This window comes from Scatophagus argus, chromosome 1 (genome assembly GCF_020382885.2).
Source record: "Scatophagus argus isolate fScaArg1 chromosome 1, fScaArg1.pri, whole genome shotgun sequence".
NCBI lineage: Eukaryota > Metazoa > Chordata > Actinopteri > Scatophagidae > Scatophagus > Scatophagus argus.
In genome coordinates this window covers 18764337-18779454 of record NC_058493.1, presented here as the reverse complement: position 1 = coordinate 18779454, position 15118 = coordinate 18764337, and the positions used below count along the sequence as shown (strand labels likewise).

Here is a 15118-nt window from a genome sequence, read left to right as displayed (position 1 = left end):
AAAAAACGGTTACATAATGACTGTTCATGATGTTTGACCAGAACTGTTACTATGGATTTATTGCTTTGTACACTGAGTAATGTTTGGTGCCACCTGCACACTGGGGGGTCCGTATGCTGGAGCCTCGTTGCTGCTGATGGTCTGTACTCCCTTTTAAAAATGTTTGATTTCCAGCTAAAACCCAGCTCTGCTCTTCACCTTTGGTTAATTGTGCAAAGAAATTGAAGCATCAGTAACAGTTTCTGAGACAAAGACGAAAAAGGTTGAAAGGAAAGGCAAAAAAAGAAGAAAACGACATACTACAAATTTCACTTTGTTCCATGCATAAATACACATCCACACACATCAGTATTGTGAAGTGCTTACTCAAGGTTTCCATAGACAATGACAAATGAAACAAAATTGGCCCCGTTTCAGACCAGTGCAGAATGAGGACATAACAGCTTTTGGAGGCTTGTTTGTGGTTTGCCTACAACACTTTGCATGACCAGACTCCCAAAGGTAACGACAGCTCATTACATTACACATTAATTCATAAAATGTCTCGTATCGCCTCCATTCTGTAAAGGAAATGGACAAATGTCAGTCCAAAATTGCACACCTTTTGTTATTGCCCCTCCTGTCTTCATCGTCTTTCTAAATGAAAATGAAAATCTCCCGTTTTGGTGAACTTTTTGTTAAGGATAGATACACGTAAACATTCAAATACTTGTTTAGGAATGTTCACTTTAACTTCTGTTATGTCATTTGACATTTTAAACATATTCTCTCAATCAGCTTCTCACTTTCTGCATGAATGCTTAGATCTTGATTGTGATTATTTGACGCAACAGATTTTTTTTTCAGTATTTAATTTTTTTTTTCTGCACTGGAAAAAGGTGATTTTGAGTTTAGCAACAAATCAGAACCATTTGACAGTTGTTTGTCAAACTGTATCCAAACAGTCCTGATGAAGCAGATAAACTTTCTGAGCTTAAAACTCTTAATAATACGTGAAGAAGCTTTGTTAAAACTTTGATTGTTTTAAGTCATAAATATTTGTTATAGAGAAATTACTCACTTATCCATTTTATTATATAGATATTTATTTCATACTATTTTAGTTATTCCTGTCTCTCTAAATATTATTAGTTCTGTTGCCCTAATATATCAAGACTCTTATACTGATTTTGGCTTCTATCCCAAAAGTCTTTGCATTGCACAAACCCTTCATAAGTTTGTGTACGAACATGAATCTCTTGGTTCTGACGAGGTCTGGATTTAATCTATAAGCTCTTATATGTTTTTACTCTCTACTTATCTCTGTTATATGTTCTATTTAAGACAAATCTTTGAAAAATGCATTGGTACAACTAGACATTTACTGGCTTGACAGTTGTGTGGAATATAATCATAAAAATGGCTTCAGTCCGGCACTACACTGCAGAGATGCGACAGGTTTCGAAAGCTAAAATCAAACTGCAGAGGTACTGAGTTATAAAATGGATCATGTGTACAAAACATTTGACAGACATTATTAACTTTTATGCAAGTGTAACCAGTCATCACAAGTCAATATATATCACTCGTCAAACCAAGTCGTTTACATGTTAGACTTTTACACACACACGCGCGCGCACACACACACAGAAGCCAGTGATAAGAAAACAAAAGTCATATTGTGCATTAAAAGGACACACTACTCTGAGTGCATTCAGGAGAGATACAGTACAATCTATATCAACAGAGTGTCTAGTTTCTGTTTAACAACGCTGTGCAGTGACATATTTATACACTGTAATGGCTGGCTTGTAGGACGTCGTACTGCGATAAATAAGGGGTCATTTCTGATAGGCAGCTTCTATGTAACCCTACGCTTCAGTGTAGTCAGGAAGCCTCTGCTGATGGGATGAGAATGTTCACGTTTATACACAATTGCACTCCAAATAAATATATCTATTATCAATATGCATAATAATACATTTACAGACTGCCAATTTGATATGTGTTACACCTCTATCAATTGAATATCTTGAAATTTTTTATTTTGGTTTACACATTTTAGTGATTTTTACATTGAGTTTGTACTTTTTTAATTCATTTTTAGGATTTGTGCAAACAATACAACAATGGATTGTAGTTTTTCTTGTTTCTCATGTGTTTAGATTTTTCTTTTTTCTGACTAAACTGACACACACTCAGAAAAATAAGTCTGCTCATGTGTTGGTGGTTGTGTGTTTGGTCTAGGAGTAGCCCTCATCCTGCCTGTATCCATAGCTGGCTCTCTGCGCTTCTTCCTGGACGTACTCCTCCGTCTTCTCCCAGCCCGAAGCCCAGCCTCCATTCACCTGTGTGGTCGCACCGTACGACTTGGCCGGACCTCCAAAGGCACCATAATTTTGAGTGATGTCACCCGTCTCCTCTGCCAGCTCGTCTTCGTCTATGAAGCCACACTTCTCCTCACTAGTCAGTTCTGGGTCAGCCCACGGCTGTTTTTCTCCCGAAGCAAAGAGCCCATAGAAGACCACGCCGCCGTAATGCACCAAGGAGGCGATTAGGAATACGTACTGCCACTCCTCTCGAGTCTGAACAGGAAGGTAAGAGGCAAGGAACACAAAAAAGCTGTTTCTAGCACCTCCTCTTGTCATCCAATTCCCATGAAAATATAACAATAATTATATGAACAAATGAATGAATACAAATAATTGTTCAACTGTTATCCAAAATATATCAAAAAAGATAAACCTTAAGCATGCTATATACCATACTCATTACCACAGCAAATGTGTATTAATCTGCAGATGAAAGCAGTCCCCAACAAAAGCGTGATTTACTCCCATTTAAGTAACGTTTGCTAAAAACTGGAGTGGCCGACTCTTTTATGGCCAGAGAATAATGACACAATAAGCATTTTGACTGATTCCCCGTAATCTCACTTTCACTATACAGTTTTGTATGCCATCAATCACAAATTTCCTGGGAAAATGAATGCCGACTGGAGATCCAGGCAGGCTGTGTGAAACAATACAGTATATTTGTGACCCCAGCTGAATTTTGGGTAAATCTGTATTGTATCCATTAAAAACGTCTTTGCTTTGAACATTGTATCCTCTGTGAATATCGTACTGTACTGTAGTTTAGCACGAAGCTTCAAGATCAAGCGGATACAGAATATATATGATACACATATACATATTTCTTATATATAATCAACCAAAGCTATAAGGTCTTTTATATATATGATATTTGGCAGATTGAACTTCTCCAGTAACATATTTCAAATTATTAGAATTGTTTCACTATATGGTCATTCATTATCTGTTCATACACCAGCCTCCAATCAGTTTTTGGCCCTTTTTAAAACTTACTGCACACATGAAGTGAGAGGATTAAACACTACCATGTTTGGTGGCTGAAGGGAGAAGCTCTCACCTTGTTCTTTGTCATTGTACCAACAATCAGTGGGCACACCATCCCAGACAGGGTACCCACACCATTAGAGATGCCCATTAGAATACTGGCATAGCGTGGAGCGATGTCCAGGTGATTAACATTAAAGCCTGAAGGGGAAAAAATACATAAAATGAAAACATTGTTGATTTTTCTTTTTTTAGTTTTTTTTTTTACACCAGGAAAATGTAAAATTGGAGTGAATATTGTGACAGTATGTATGATGTAATAAAAGCAGCAGAAGCAGGACAGAGCTGTAAATAAAAGCAGCACAAATGGTGACCATCTTATTGTAGAAATAGGCAGCAACTCGCCTCACGTTCTCCTCCTCCCCCCACTCTGACTGGCTGAATGACTAAGTGTCCTCGCGAGCTGCCTGCTTGGCTAATCCCCCCGAGACAGCTAGCACTGAATTATTAAACACTCCAGGAGAAACCTCAGGAACAACAGGCCAGAAACTGATTTTGCACACAGACCTTTGCATCCTCTAAAATTAAACGCAAACATGAGAAGATCTGTTGAATGAATGGCTGGGGAAAAAAAAGACAAACGGTTCATTTTGGCAGTCAGTGGAAATGTGTTGCAAACGATATCTGGGGTCTGATGCTCTGACTAAGTGTTTCAGCATGTGGCTGGTATTGATTAAGCTCAATGGTGGTATATACATTCTACATTTGCAGTGGTATGTTTGATATTATCCGATAATGTTGCATTATCTGCAACATTATCTGATAATATCAAACAAACATTTGTTTGTTATTGTATGTGTTTAAATACATGTCAGTGACGTTTGTAGTAATATTATATGCAGTTATCCCCACAGTCATAGTTAATATGTCTCTGGACATATGAGTCTGGACCAAAAACACACACAAACTATAAGTCTTATCTTAAGTCTTATTATCACTTCTACTCTAAGTTTGTACAGAAAACACACAACACAGTTTGGGTTTCCCATACTGCTGTGTTGATTTATTTTATTCTTTTGTTCTTCAAATGAAGAATAAAATAAAGTAAAATAAAAACACTACAGTTTCTCATTACTCCCAATTTCAATGGTGAGGGATTTATTCTCTTCTTTGCAAAACGTTAGATAAGATGGATACCACTCTCTCATCTGTATTGTAAATATGAAGCTACAGTCAGGAAATGGTTAGCTTAAATAAACATTAAGACTGGGAGCACAACAGCTGGCTTTTTCCAAGCGTCCAGATGTCTTCTTGGATGTCAGCTCTCCCTTAATTAAACGAGACATAACATGTTAATCATGAGCTTTAGAGGCGCGAGTTGTTAAATTTGGTCACCTTCAGACTAAGCTAGCCCTTTTCTGTCTTTATGTTAAGCTACACAAATGCTCTGATGGTGGCGTGACAGCTGCCAAGCAGGAGACCACCGTTCCAGATCACTTCAACCAACAAACCTTTTCATTTTAGAGACTGCTGGCACATTTCGGGGCAAAAGCAGATATTTTGAAGACCCTTTGGTAGATTTTCCTGCTGTATTTGTGGCAACTAATGCAAATATTTTAAACATCAGGAGAGTTTCCTGCTGTTTTTGATCGAAACAAAACCAAGCCAAAGTAAAATGTGATCTTTTCTTTTCTTTAACCCTAACCGAGCGTTTCTGTGCCTTATCTAACCAGACTTTAAGTACAGCATAAAACACAAAATTTAAAATGTTAAGTTTCAACATATGAAATGTAATTTTTGAACATATCCCTGGTTTACAGACAACCAACATGTATTTTGGCGATTGGGATGTATTTAGCATACACATATAGAGTCAAATCAATCTTGTCATGTAGCGCTCAGCTAATAAACAAGATAAGCTATTCCACCTAAAGTCATTGTTCACTTTCTTCACAAAGTGTTGCTGTATTTTAAAGATTAGGGAAAGACAGAGTACCCTTACACTGACAGTAACTGTTCTGAAAGTTATCCTAAATATTCAAATATTTATCTTCTCACAGACTCTCCAGATCTTCTGCTGTGAAAGCCACGCAACATTTGATCCACTAAAACACTTCCCCAACAGTAATCATAGAATTTTTAACTCAGTGCATTATATCCTAAATGGTATCTAAATAATTACAATCTGATGAAGGTGCTAACCTGATATGGCAAATCCACTGAAGCCCACTGCCAGAACCAGGAAGGAGATGGCCACCCCTTTGCTGTGGGAATATCCTACCACCAGCAGCAATGTGGCTTCCATGCCAAATCCTAACAGAGACAGACAGCAGGTCACACACACGCACAAAGAGAAACACACAAAGCCCACGGGCTGTTGGTCATCACAGTGCCAATTGAATTAAGCGTGATACATGGTCTGCACTCAATTACGTAAGTGACAGATAGAAAATCAATGCACAGTGAAAATCAGTGAGTCCACTGTGTGTCTGAGCTTCAAACAGATAGACTTTTGCAAAAACATAAACACAACCATCTCTTAAACCTATCTAAGAAGAGAGCAATATGGATCTAACACCATGAAAGCAACACCCTGTAGCTGTGCAGAGAGAGGTGTGGAAAATGATATTTCAGCCTCGGTTCAGACTTCTCACCTCCACAGTTCATGATTTTCCTGACAGTGGTGGTTGACAGGATGTTCCTGCTGCGTAGGTAGTCGGCCAGCTGGCCACCAATGGGCACGATGATGGTCATCACCAAATGAGGCAGGGCAGACAGTATGCCAACCTTCAAGCATATACAGAAAATCAAGCCAATCAGCTGCCGTACAACAGGGCATCACAATACGCCTTTCTCGCTAACTGCTGGTTTGTTAGTCAAAAGGAGCGTCCATTCTGTTGACACATCTTTTTTTGTTTGTTTGTTTTTCATTTTGAATTCACTCAAAATGAGCATGTCACAAAGATTAGCTGAATTTTCAAGCATTAATCTCTTAATAATAACCAAAGATGCCCTATCCCCCCAACCCCCTTTAACTTTGCTTTTTTGCTTATTTGGTCATGAATATTGAAGATCATAAATACTGAAGCTATGAAATCAAATTTTTAGGGACTTCTTAGGATTTTGTGTGCAGCATTAGACACAAAAGTTGCCATTAGGTGCAGTGTTGGCATTAAGTTTAAAGCTTACAATTTTAACAACAGTTACATTCATTTTAGAAACTCTATGAGTCATTTATTCCATGGTTATTTATTTTTCAAATTCAGATTTTACAGGCAACCAAGGCCATTTAACTTTCACTTTAACATCCTTTTACTTCTATTGTTAACCGATGCTACCACTGACATTGATTCTGATTGTGACTCATTCCGAGATTGCAAGGTCACATGCTCAGCTCTAACACACTGATGTTGTGAATCTATCACATATTGATCACACAGTTTGAGCTCCACGTTGGCTACTCATCCACAGACTTGTGTCGTATAGGCTCACCTTGCTTATCTCAAAGCCAAACACCTCCTCAAAGTACGCAGGCTGGCTAATCAGCAGCAGGTAAAAAGTCCAGCTCCTGCAGAAGTTGGCCACAATAATTGCATAGACGGGCATAGAGGTGAAGAATTTCCTCCAAGGGGTCTTGAATTTCTGGAATAGATTGTCACAATGAATTTACTTTTACACGTAAATATATATAACCCGTTTGATAGCATCTCACTGGCAAAAGACATTGGGTGATGGCAGTCGCTTATGAAACTACAACCTTTTACAACACAAACATTGAAATTGATTGAAAACTGGGTGGACTAAATTACTGTCTTTTATTAAGGGTGGAGGTAAGGGGTATTTTATGGAGGGTGTCCCCTCACCTCAGCAGGACCCATTAGCTTGGCACTCTCTCCAATGCTCTCCTCTATGTAGCAGCGTTCCTCATCGGTGATGGTAGGATGTTCAGCAGGGCTCTCGTAAGACACAAGGACCCAGAACATATACCAGACGATACCAAAACATCCTGCATGTTACAGACGGATAACATGTCAGAACTTCAGATGGTCACAGATAAAACACTGCAGCTAAATTTGCCCTCAGCAGTAAGTACAGTTGGGCAGCCTGATCTTTCCAAAATGCCCGAGAGAATTAAACCCAGACAGGAAAGCTAACTGTATTCTGTCCAAAGGGAGGGAGATGGGGGGGTTATTTATTGACACACCCAAACATTGCAGGGAGGAAATCAATACTCTCTACCCGCTAGTCTGCCTAGAAAAATCCATATGACTTTCACTGGACTCTCTGAGTGTCAAACTCTTAAGGTTTCTACAGGGCTTAAAAACACTGTATCCAAACACACACGCAGGTCTTACCATAAACGTAGAACACTGAGGACCAGCCAGAGTACTGAACCAGAACCCCAGCCAGAGGCATTGCTATCACAGCACCAGCATAAGAGCCTGACAGGAAGTGAGAGGAGAGGATCAAAGCTCAGAGGAATTCTTAACCAATATATGCAACACATCAATATAGATGTGTGTGTAATAGAAATATTTTATTATTTTGTTAATTATTATTATTATTGTTTTTTTTTTCCTTTACCACAGAATGAGATGGTGGCCAGACGACTCCTCTCCAGCGGAGGAGCCCACTTACTCCAGATACCATGACAGGCAGGGTAAGTGACTCCCTAAACACACCACACAGAATTCATAGAAAGAGTTAGCAGCCCACCGGGACTCCATATTCTGATACAAACATAAATGTTTATGGAAATGTATGAATTGAATGAGACTGGTCGATGCTCCATGTCAGCCATTTTCCCATGAAGCTGCAGTGTGTGCAAGCACAGTGATTTAAATCCAACCAGTGTATGTGTTATAAATATTTGCACAATTAACAAATTAAAGGCAGCATGTATTAATTAGTTTGCACCAATTCTAATGGCTCTAACACAATATTATTCCAGTAAATAATAGACTTGAAATCCATACGTGAAGAGAAAAAAATTGTTCCATTTTACCCATCCATTTTGAACATAATGAAGGCATTATATTGCTTTACCTTTCTGTTGTTTTTCTGGATCATTTAAATATAGGATATGCAAACAGTCTTTGAAGGGAATATCCTTTTAAATATGAACATAAACCAAAAGATATCTAACTATTATTGCTAGCAACAATTAACTTTTCCACCCCTGTAATTAACATGAACAAACTGCACGTGGCCATGAGCAGGGAGGACCTGATGAGCTGTTCATGGAGCAAAGCAGCCCTGCAGCTATTAAATGTTCATCAGCTGCTAATTTGAACAAACTGTGTTGGCGTAGAAAAAAAAAATACAATCTGCATGGACTTTCTGAAGAGGGCTGTGCATTGCCTCCAATAGAGAATAGAAAGAAAGGAATATTCGGTTATAATATTAGCTTGTTTTTATTTATTCTCCACAAAACTATCATTTACCCAGCAAAGATGTGCTGCAACATAAAAAAAAAAAGATCTCCTATTGATACAAGCGATGACCACAAACAACTTTATCTTCACATTTCATATGTAAGAACTGTAATTTCTTTAGGCTGTAGGCTTTCTATATTTTTCAATCAACAATCAAATTTCATCAGTGTGCCAGATATTTACTACACAGCGAGCAGATACCTGTGTCACATTTCACTACAAAGCCAGAGGATTTCCATGCTTTCGCTTATCAGCAGTTTGCTTTTCATCTCATTCCCGTCACCAGTACTTTGTTGTTGTGTTACACATCCAGGATACAAAATGTGTCAGTGAAAAGAAAAAAAACAAAAAGAAAAGGAGGTGGACTATCCCACAAACACTCAGCTGTAGTGGACTGGATCAATGCAGCTCCTCTCACATTTCTTCTGGTTGAATATCTAATTGACAGTATACTCCTTCCTTTGCTTTCTCGTATAGTAAAATTTGCAGGAATTCTCTTTGTATAGTGTTTTATTGTAAACCTACATCAGACACATATAATCTGTTATTAGTGAGACAATATTCAGTGCATCAAACACACTATGATTTTTATCGAAGGGAAAAAAAGATTTTAAAAAGATTTAATATACTTTTGGATATTCTCTTACCTCCACCAGACCTTGTAATATCCTCACAAAAATGACACACCCATAATGCACTCGGGCAGCCGAGGGAATGAACATGTTGAGGGTGGAAGTCAGGACAATGGCTGCACCGAACACCCTGAAAATGACAGGTGAAAAGGATAGAAATGTTTTAAATGTGGCATTTTATACACAGCAACTCCCTCATAGTTAACTCACTTGAACCTAATGTGTGTAATTTAGCTTAGTTCTACTGTGAACCGAAATATAACATAAGATTAACTACTCCCTAATTACTTTCAGGTCTGTCGGTCTTGATTTTTTTTAATCACAAGTTGCACAAAAAATGTCCATGAAACACAGTCGATTTATATTTTTACCAACAAAGGCCGTTTTAATCAATTTGTCTTTATTTCCTCGTTGGAAAAAGAGGATAAATCTGTCACGTTCAAACCCTGGTGCGTTATTATTGCACGCAACGCGCTTCGAACGTTGTGTCCTCGGTTCTGATTGGCCCTGCAACCGCACGCGCTCATCTGACGTCGGTGAACTAAATATTTCAAACGACTACGCCCCATTTACTGTAACATCGTTACGTCTATGTCGCTTAGCAACCGTTTTCACTTTGTTCAAGAAATATGGTTTGTGTTTTACGCGTGACGTTTTAGTTTGACGTTTAAACCGACGCAAACAGACATTGTATTGATAACTAGTTTTAGAACATTTGCTTAGACTATTATGACTTTACATTATCATTAAAATCCCAAGCCAGGTTTTCCCTTTTCATCGATAAAGGTAAGAGAAGGGAAGGACGTTATGTTTTGTTTCGAGGCAGCAGCTGAGTTGAAGCCAGGCGCAGGGGACGACCAGGCCGTCCATAAACACGGAGCTATTTCTCATTTATGTCACGTCGTCCTGTCCCCCTCATCTGCGCGCGGGGCGCGAGCCCCTAATCCGGTTGAGACTACCGCTGGGCACCAGACCAATTGATTCGATTACATCCTGGCGTCAATCAACAGAACGGGGGACAGACAACCGGGAAAACAAACATTTACAGAAAGAAAAGGGCCTGCATTAACATTAGGCTATAGCAGGTGGATTTAGTGGCTGGAATTATTATTAGCCTATTATGTAGTATTTGTTCGCTTTCTAATTTATATACGTCCATTATCATACTTTATTAAGGTCTCTGGTGTCGAGCCACAAGCGGAAACATTTTGCCTTTTTGTGGTTATAGGCCTACGTCGACATTCAGTCCCTAAAATGTGCGTATGTTATATTGTCTGTATAGCCCGGGCTAATCGTGATGGGTGACGCATTGGCAGTGCTCATGTGAATTAAAGCCTCTGGCGACAAGACAAGGTCTGGTGTCCATGCCCTGAGAGAGCGACAGATTAGACCCGGCTCCCCCCAGGGAGCTCATTAACAGGTGGCGGAGAGCCCTGACACCGGGAGCTGCAGGCTCGGTGCCCTGCCCGCAGCTCTGCATCACTTCAGAGCAGATGACTCTCTGCTGCCTTTATTGTACTCAGCCTATAACTGTGACCTGTTCATTCAGTACATAATAAGAATTATTCTTATTCTTGTGTGTGTGTGCGTGTCAGGCCTTGGTGGGTTTGGGATTTGAATTTGTTTCTTTTCTTTTTTGTAGGCTGAACTTATTCCAGTGCTCGTGTTTTCATTTTCGTTTCCTACGAATTTTAAGAATAACAAAGACGGAAAACGATAAAGAAATTGAGTGGGAGGAAGGCAGAGCCACGCCAAACTGTTCGATCGGTTCTTTTAAAAATAATAACGAACAGTCATAATGCTTCATCTGCCAGATGAACGTGACTGTGATTCACGGTGATTCGCGGGGTGTGCCGCCTACCTGTTTGCTGCCAGCCTCGAGGATATGTATCCTCCCGGGATTTGTGTCACGATGTAGCCCCAGAAAAAAGAGCCGTGAATCAGCCCCACCGTCTCTGGATCCCAGTTGAACTTGGCTTTCTGGTGGATGATATGGAAAACAAACTCGCTAAAAATAAAACACACACACACTGGGGTTAAATATTATTAAATGACCTCAGCTGGGGGCTATTACATTTTCAGCCAATCATTAAAAGAATAGTATTTAATAACATTTTATTCTGTGAATGACTTGATCTAAAGCTTTGTTTGTTTCGACGGTTTGTTTCGATCAGATGACATATTGTCCTCATCACCAAAATCGTTCATGTGTCCTGCACAGAAAAAAACTACCCAGAAGCTGAAGCGTGTAACAGCTGATTTGATTAATATTTGGCCTAAGCGCAGAAATCTGAAAATATGCTTCCGTTTTACCCGCATTTTGATATCACACAGGCCGAGGCTGTAGTGGATTCACATCCCGAGACATATCTTTAAACGCATGTGCCTCTTTTTTTTTTAAGTTTGCACATATTTGCCCTTTAGTAATCTGACGCAGTCCGGGGAAATTAGCTTTGTAAATAACGCGATATTAACGGTGATTAATTTCATTGCCTTCACACACATTACAGAGGTGACTTTGATCTTCTTAAAACTGCACCATATCGAAAAGCTACAGCTGACTTGAAACAGGACCGCGTCTATGGCGCATGAATGATCTAGGCATTTTAAATATATATATATATGTGTGTGTAAATATATCGTTGGCCTTTGCTTATCAGATGATATCTTACGCACAAATATCCACTAAATCTTTCTTTTTTAAAAAGCTGATCAGACCTTATTAGTGGGGGCATTTAAGGTTTAAGGCTTTTGGATTTGTGGCCTAACATCACAGCAGGCCTTAACATATCTTATAGGCCCGCGTCATGTGGATGAATCCATTTTTCTCCTGCTTCCTTTCCTTTTCTTCCTTTAAAATAAGACTCGGGCGTCTTGTGCCTTTACGCTCTTTTCACGTCAGGACGGCTTGGCGCCTTTGCCACACCTCTTTGATGATGATCTTGCCGTTCTGGTGGATGGTGCTGTTGTTGACCATGCCCACTATGGCCACGCCCAAGTTACACCGGATACCGAAGGAGATGCAGAAGCCCAGGCCGCTCAGGATGGCGATGATGTAGCGGCGGGGCAGACCGAAGCACTTGCAGTCGCACAGCGGGGGTTTCTTCTCCGCGGCCTCCCGGGGCCGCCCATCCTCTGTCAGCTCGATCACCTCCCCGGTTTTCTGTCTCTTTTCCATCACCCTGCAACAGCCAGGTGGGGACAGTGTCTAGCAAGTGTGTGTGTCCACCGACACCCAAATAAAGTTATCATCACATGAGATGATCTAAGAGAGATCTAAAATCCCTCACACAATGGAAAATCTATCCAAGAAGGCCAATTTTTTTTAAATTTATGTTTTGCGTGAATATTTGTTGTATGGATACTCGGGAGCTTTGGGTGTGCCTATCAGAGATTTCTTGTCATCTCCGTGGAAGAAATGCATGAATCACCACAATGAGCCAGCTGCGTGGACGCTGAGGCCTCCATCCTGTATTTTCCTTTTGACAGGAGAAGATTTTTTTTTTCTGTCAAGCTAAAATGAGCGTGATGAGGCTCACGTCAGATAACCCGAGAGAGACGGACAACCAGTTAAAACCACATATGTGTGTGAGTTAAAGAAATGAGATGAAATGAAAAGAATAACAACAGATCTCGCCCGTGGAGCTCGCAGCAGGCGAACATGACCCTGACTGTACCGCATTGCAGCAGCCCCCCTCACTTCCACTCTCATTAACATTCACGGGACCGAGCAGCAGCTCCAGCCTTCTGACACACGGCCGTGGGCTTTCCTCAACCTCCCTCTCCCTTCCTCTTTCTTTTTCTTTTTCTCCAGGAAAGCCACATTTACTCGCAATACGCGTTTCATTTCCAAATGCAAAAATGAAGAAAAAAAGATATTTAAATCCCTGTGTCTCGGAAAGGATGAAAAGAATCCGGGCTAATTAATAATAAAAGAAAAAGAAACGAATAAAATGCAGATTAATGTATGGCTTGTAGTGAAATTCACGGCCTGATTTATGTGTACTCAGAAAAAACAGGACAAACGAAAGCCAAACTTCAGCTCATCAGTAAATTTGCGTTACTTTTCATTTATTTCTCCTTCAGAGCTGAAGGTACTGTGCCCCCAAATATGCTTAAAAAGACACTACAGGCGAATTCACAAGGCAACAATAAATCTAACTGGCTGTCTACGCTTTTATTTCCTCGATCACAAATGCAGAAACACGCCTTGAAGAAACTCCAGCTCAATCCAGATGGCTTCCAGATCACGCTGTTAAAGATGTTATGAGATGCACTGCAAATTATGAATGAAACCACGAAATAATTCACTCGTGGCCTGCACGTCCTGTATAACCTGCCTGCTAATGAGATTCACGTACAGGCCCCGCATCGGATAGTGTGCACGCTGTCATTCAGACACACACACGCACACACACACACACACTTGATTGCATAATTTCTTCTCACTTCTAGAGGCGTGACAAGAGATCCCCGTCGGTTGTAAAACAATATTCGGTGTCCTGCAAACCCACACACTATCCTGACTCGTGTGTGGTTAAAATCACTTTCACAAATTGTTAAGCGCCAATCAAGATGATTAAATATATATATATATATATAAATAAATATATGTCTGTCCTTACCTCTGCATATGACCCAGGGCCTTCCCCGCAAATTCCTTCACCCCCGCCGTGGCTCTCATCTTCACAGCCTCCATATCCAGTTTGTGTCTGTGGGCCTATTTCTCAATACTCTCGTTGTTATTTTAGTTGTTATTTACTGCTTATTCGTCATGTTACGGCGCAGGATGGCCGACCGCAGCGGCTACGAGGAAAACAACAAACCAAGTTAAAATAAATCTGAGTCCAGCGAGGCGACGATCCAGAAGGACGAACCAAATTTTCACAATGAGAAAACACCTCCGTGCAAAGCGGGGCAATCAAACGAGCCGTGCGCCTTCATCCACCACCAACTCATCTCCTGCCTGGCGTACAGTAGCCGCGCCGAGTGCCATCACGACGACAACGAAAGCCAGCGTCGTAGAGCGGGATGGACCCCCAGCAACAAGGAGGGGAAAAAAAGGGCGAGAGAGAGAGAGAGATGGGGAGAGGAGGGAGGGGGGTGAATGGAAAAATAAAAAGCTCAAAGTTTAGAAAGCAGAAGTGGCTGTTTGGAGTGGCTTGAGTAAATCAAAGAGGGAGTGAGGCTGTTATCGTGTCTCCTGTGGTGAGCGCAGGTTCATCTGACGTCGTGTTCAGCACCGAGGTCAGCGGCAGCAGCTCCGCGTCCAACATCTGGCCAGCTGCACGGCGCTAATAACCCAAGGCTGGAGTAGAAATGTAACATGCTAGTGTACATGTACAGTATGGGTACGTTTCTGTGGGTGATTTTACTGAGATTAGGGAGGGGAAGAGGAGGGCATGTTTTATAGTTCTGCTCTGTCGCTTTTTTATCTCAGCTTTTAATAATATTAAGATTTAATACAACTCGCTTTAGTTTGCATGTTTTTATATGGCGGTTTTTTATGCTTAGAGAGTACATATACTTGTTTATAACAAAACAAAAACAAGGACTGTCAACCCCATGTATGAAAGCTGCAGGTCTCCGGAGGGCGGTGCTATGGAAACCAAATGAGCACTGGAGGATGCCCCCACCCCCCCCACCCCACCCAGCTCCTCTCCTCATCGTAGGAATCCATCAATAATTTAAGTGTCTCCTATATTTCCATGAA

The 15118-nt window shown here is 40.6% G+C and overlaps 1 protein-coding gene across 2 annotated transcripts; it reads right to left on the bottom strand.

Moving 5' to 3' along the window:
- Window positions 1-426: 426 nt before the first annotated feature.
- On the bottom strand, window positions 427-14953 carry slc17a6b (solute carrier family 17 member 6b). Of its 2 annotated transcripts, XM_046389141.1 has the most exons (13): window positions 14307-14953; window positions 14031-14211; window positions 12332-12587; window positions 11267-11385; window positions 9421-9535; window positions 7923-8010; window positions 7694-7780; window positions 7202-7344; window positions 6831-6980; window positions 5993-6125; window positions 5541-5651; window positions 3412-3539; window positions 427-2564 (listed from the first exon to the last, which is right to left on the bottom strand). In XM_046389141.1, the coding sequence occupies exons 2-13, from the start codon at window positions 14102-14104 to the stop codon at window positions 2223-2225; spliced, it is 1746 nt and encodes a 581-aa protein (XP_046245097.1). In that variant the 5' UTR covers window positions 14105-14211; window positions 14307-14953; the 3' UTR covers window positions 427-2222. The 2 variants fall into 2 exon arrangements, with proteins under 2 accessions (XP_046245097.1, XP_046245087.1); XM_046389131.1 differs by lacking the exon at window positions 14307-14953 and having other exon boundaries at window positions 14031-14248.
- Between the last annotated feature and the right edge of the window lie 165 nt (window positions 14954-15118).

Excerpts from the sequence above, each read along its gene's own strand:
- slc17a6b (XM_046389141.1), bottom strand. The coding sequence starts at position 14,104 with ATGGAGGCTGTGAAGATGAGAGCCACGGCGGGGGTGAAGGAATTTGCG. Across the intron at positions 7,781-7,922 it reads GGCCACCATCTCATTCTGTG|GCTCTTATGCTGGTGCTGTG; the intron begins GTAAAGGAAAAA and ends ACTTCCTGTCAG. Across the intron at positions 2,565-3,411 it reads GTACAATGACAAAGAACAAG|ACTCGAGAGGAGTGGCAGTA; the intron begins GTGAGAGCTTCT and ends CTTCCTGTTCAG.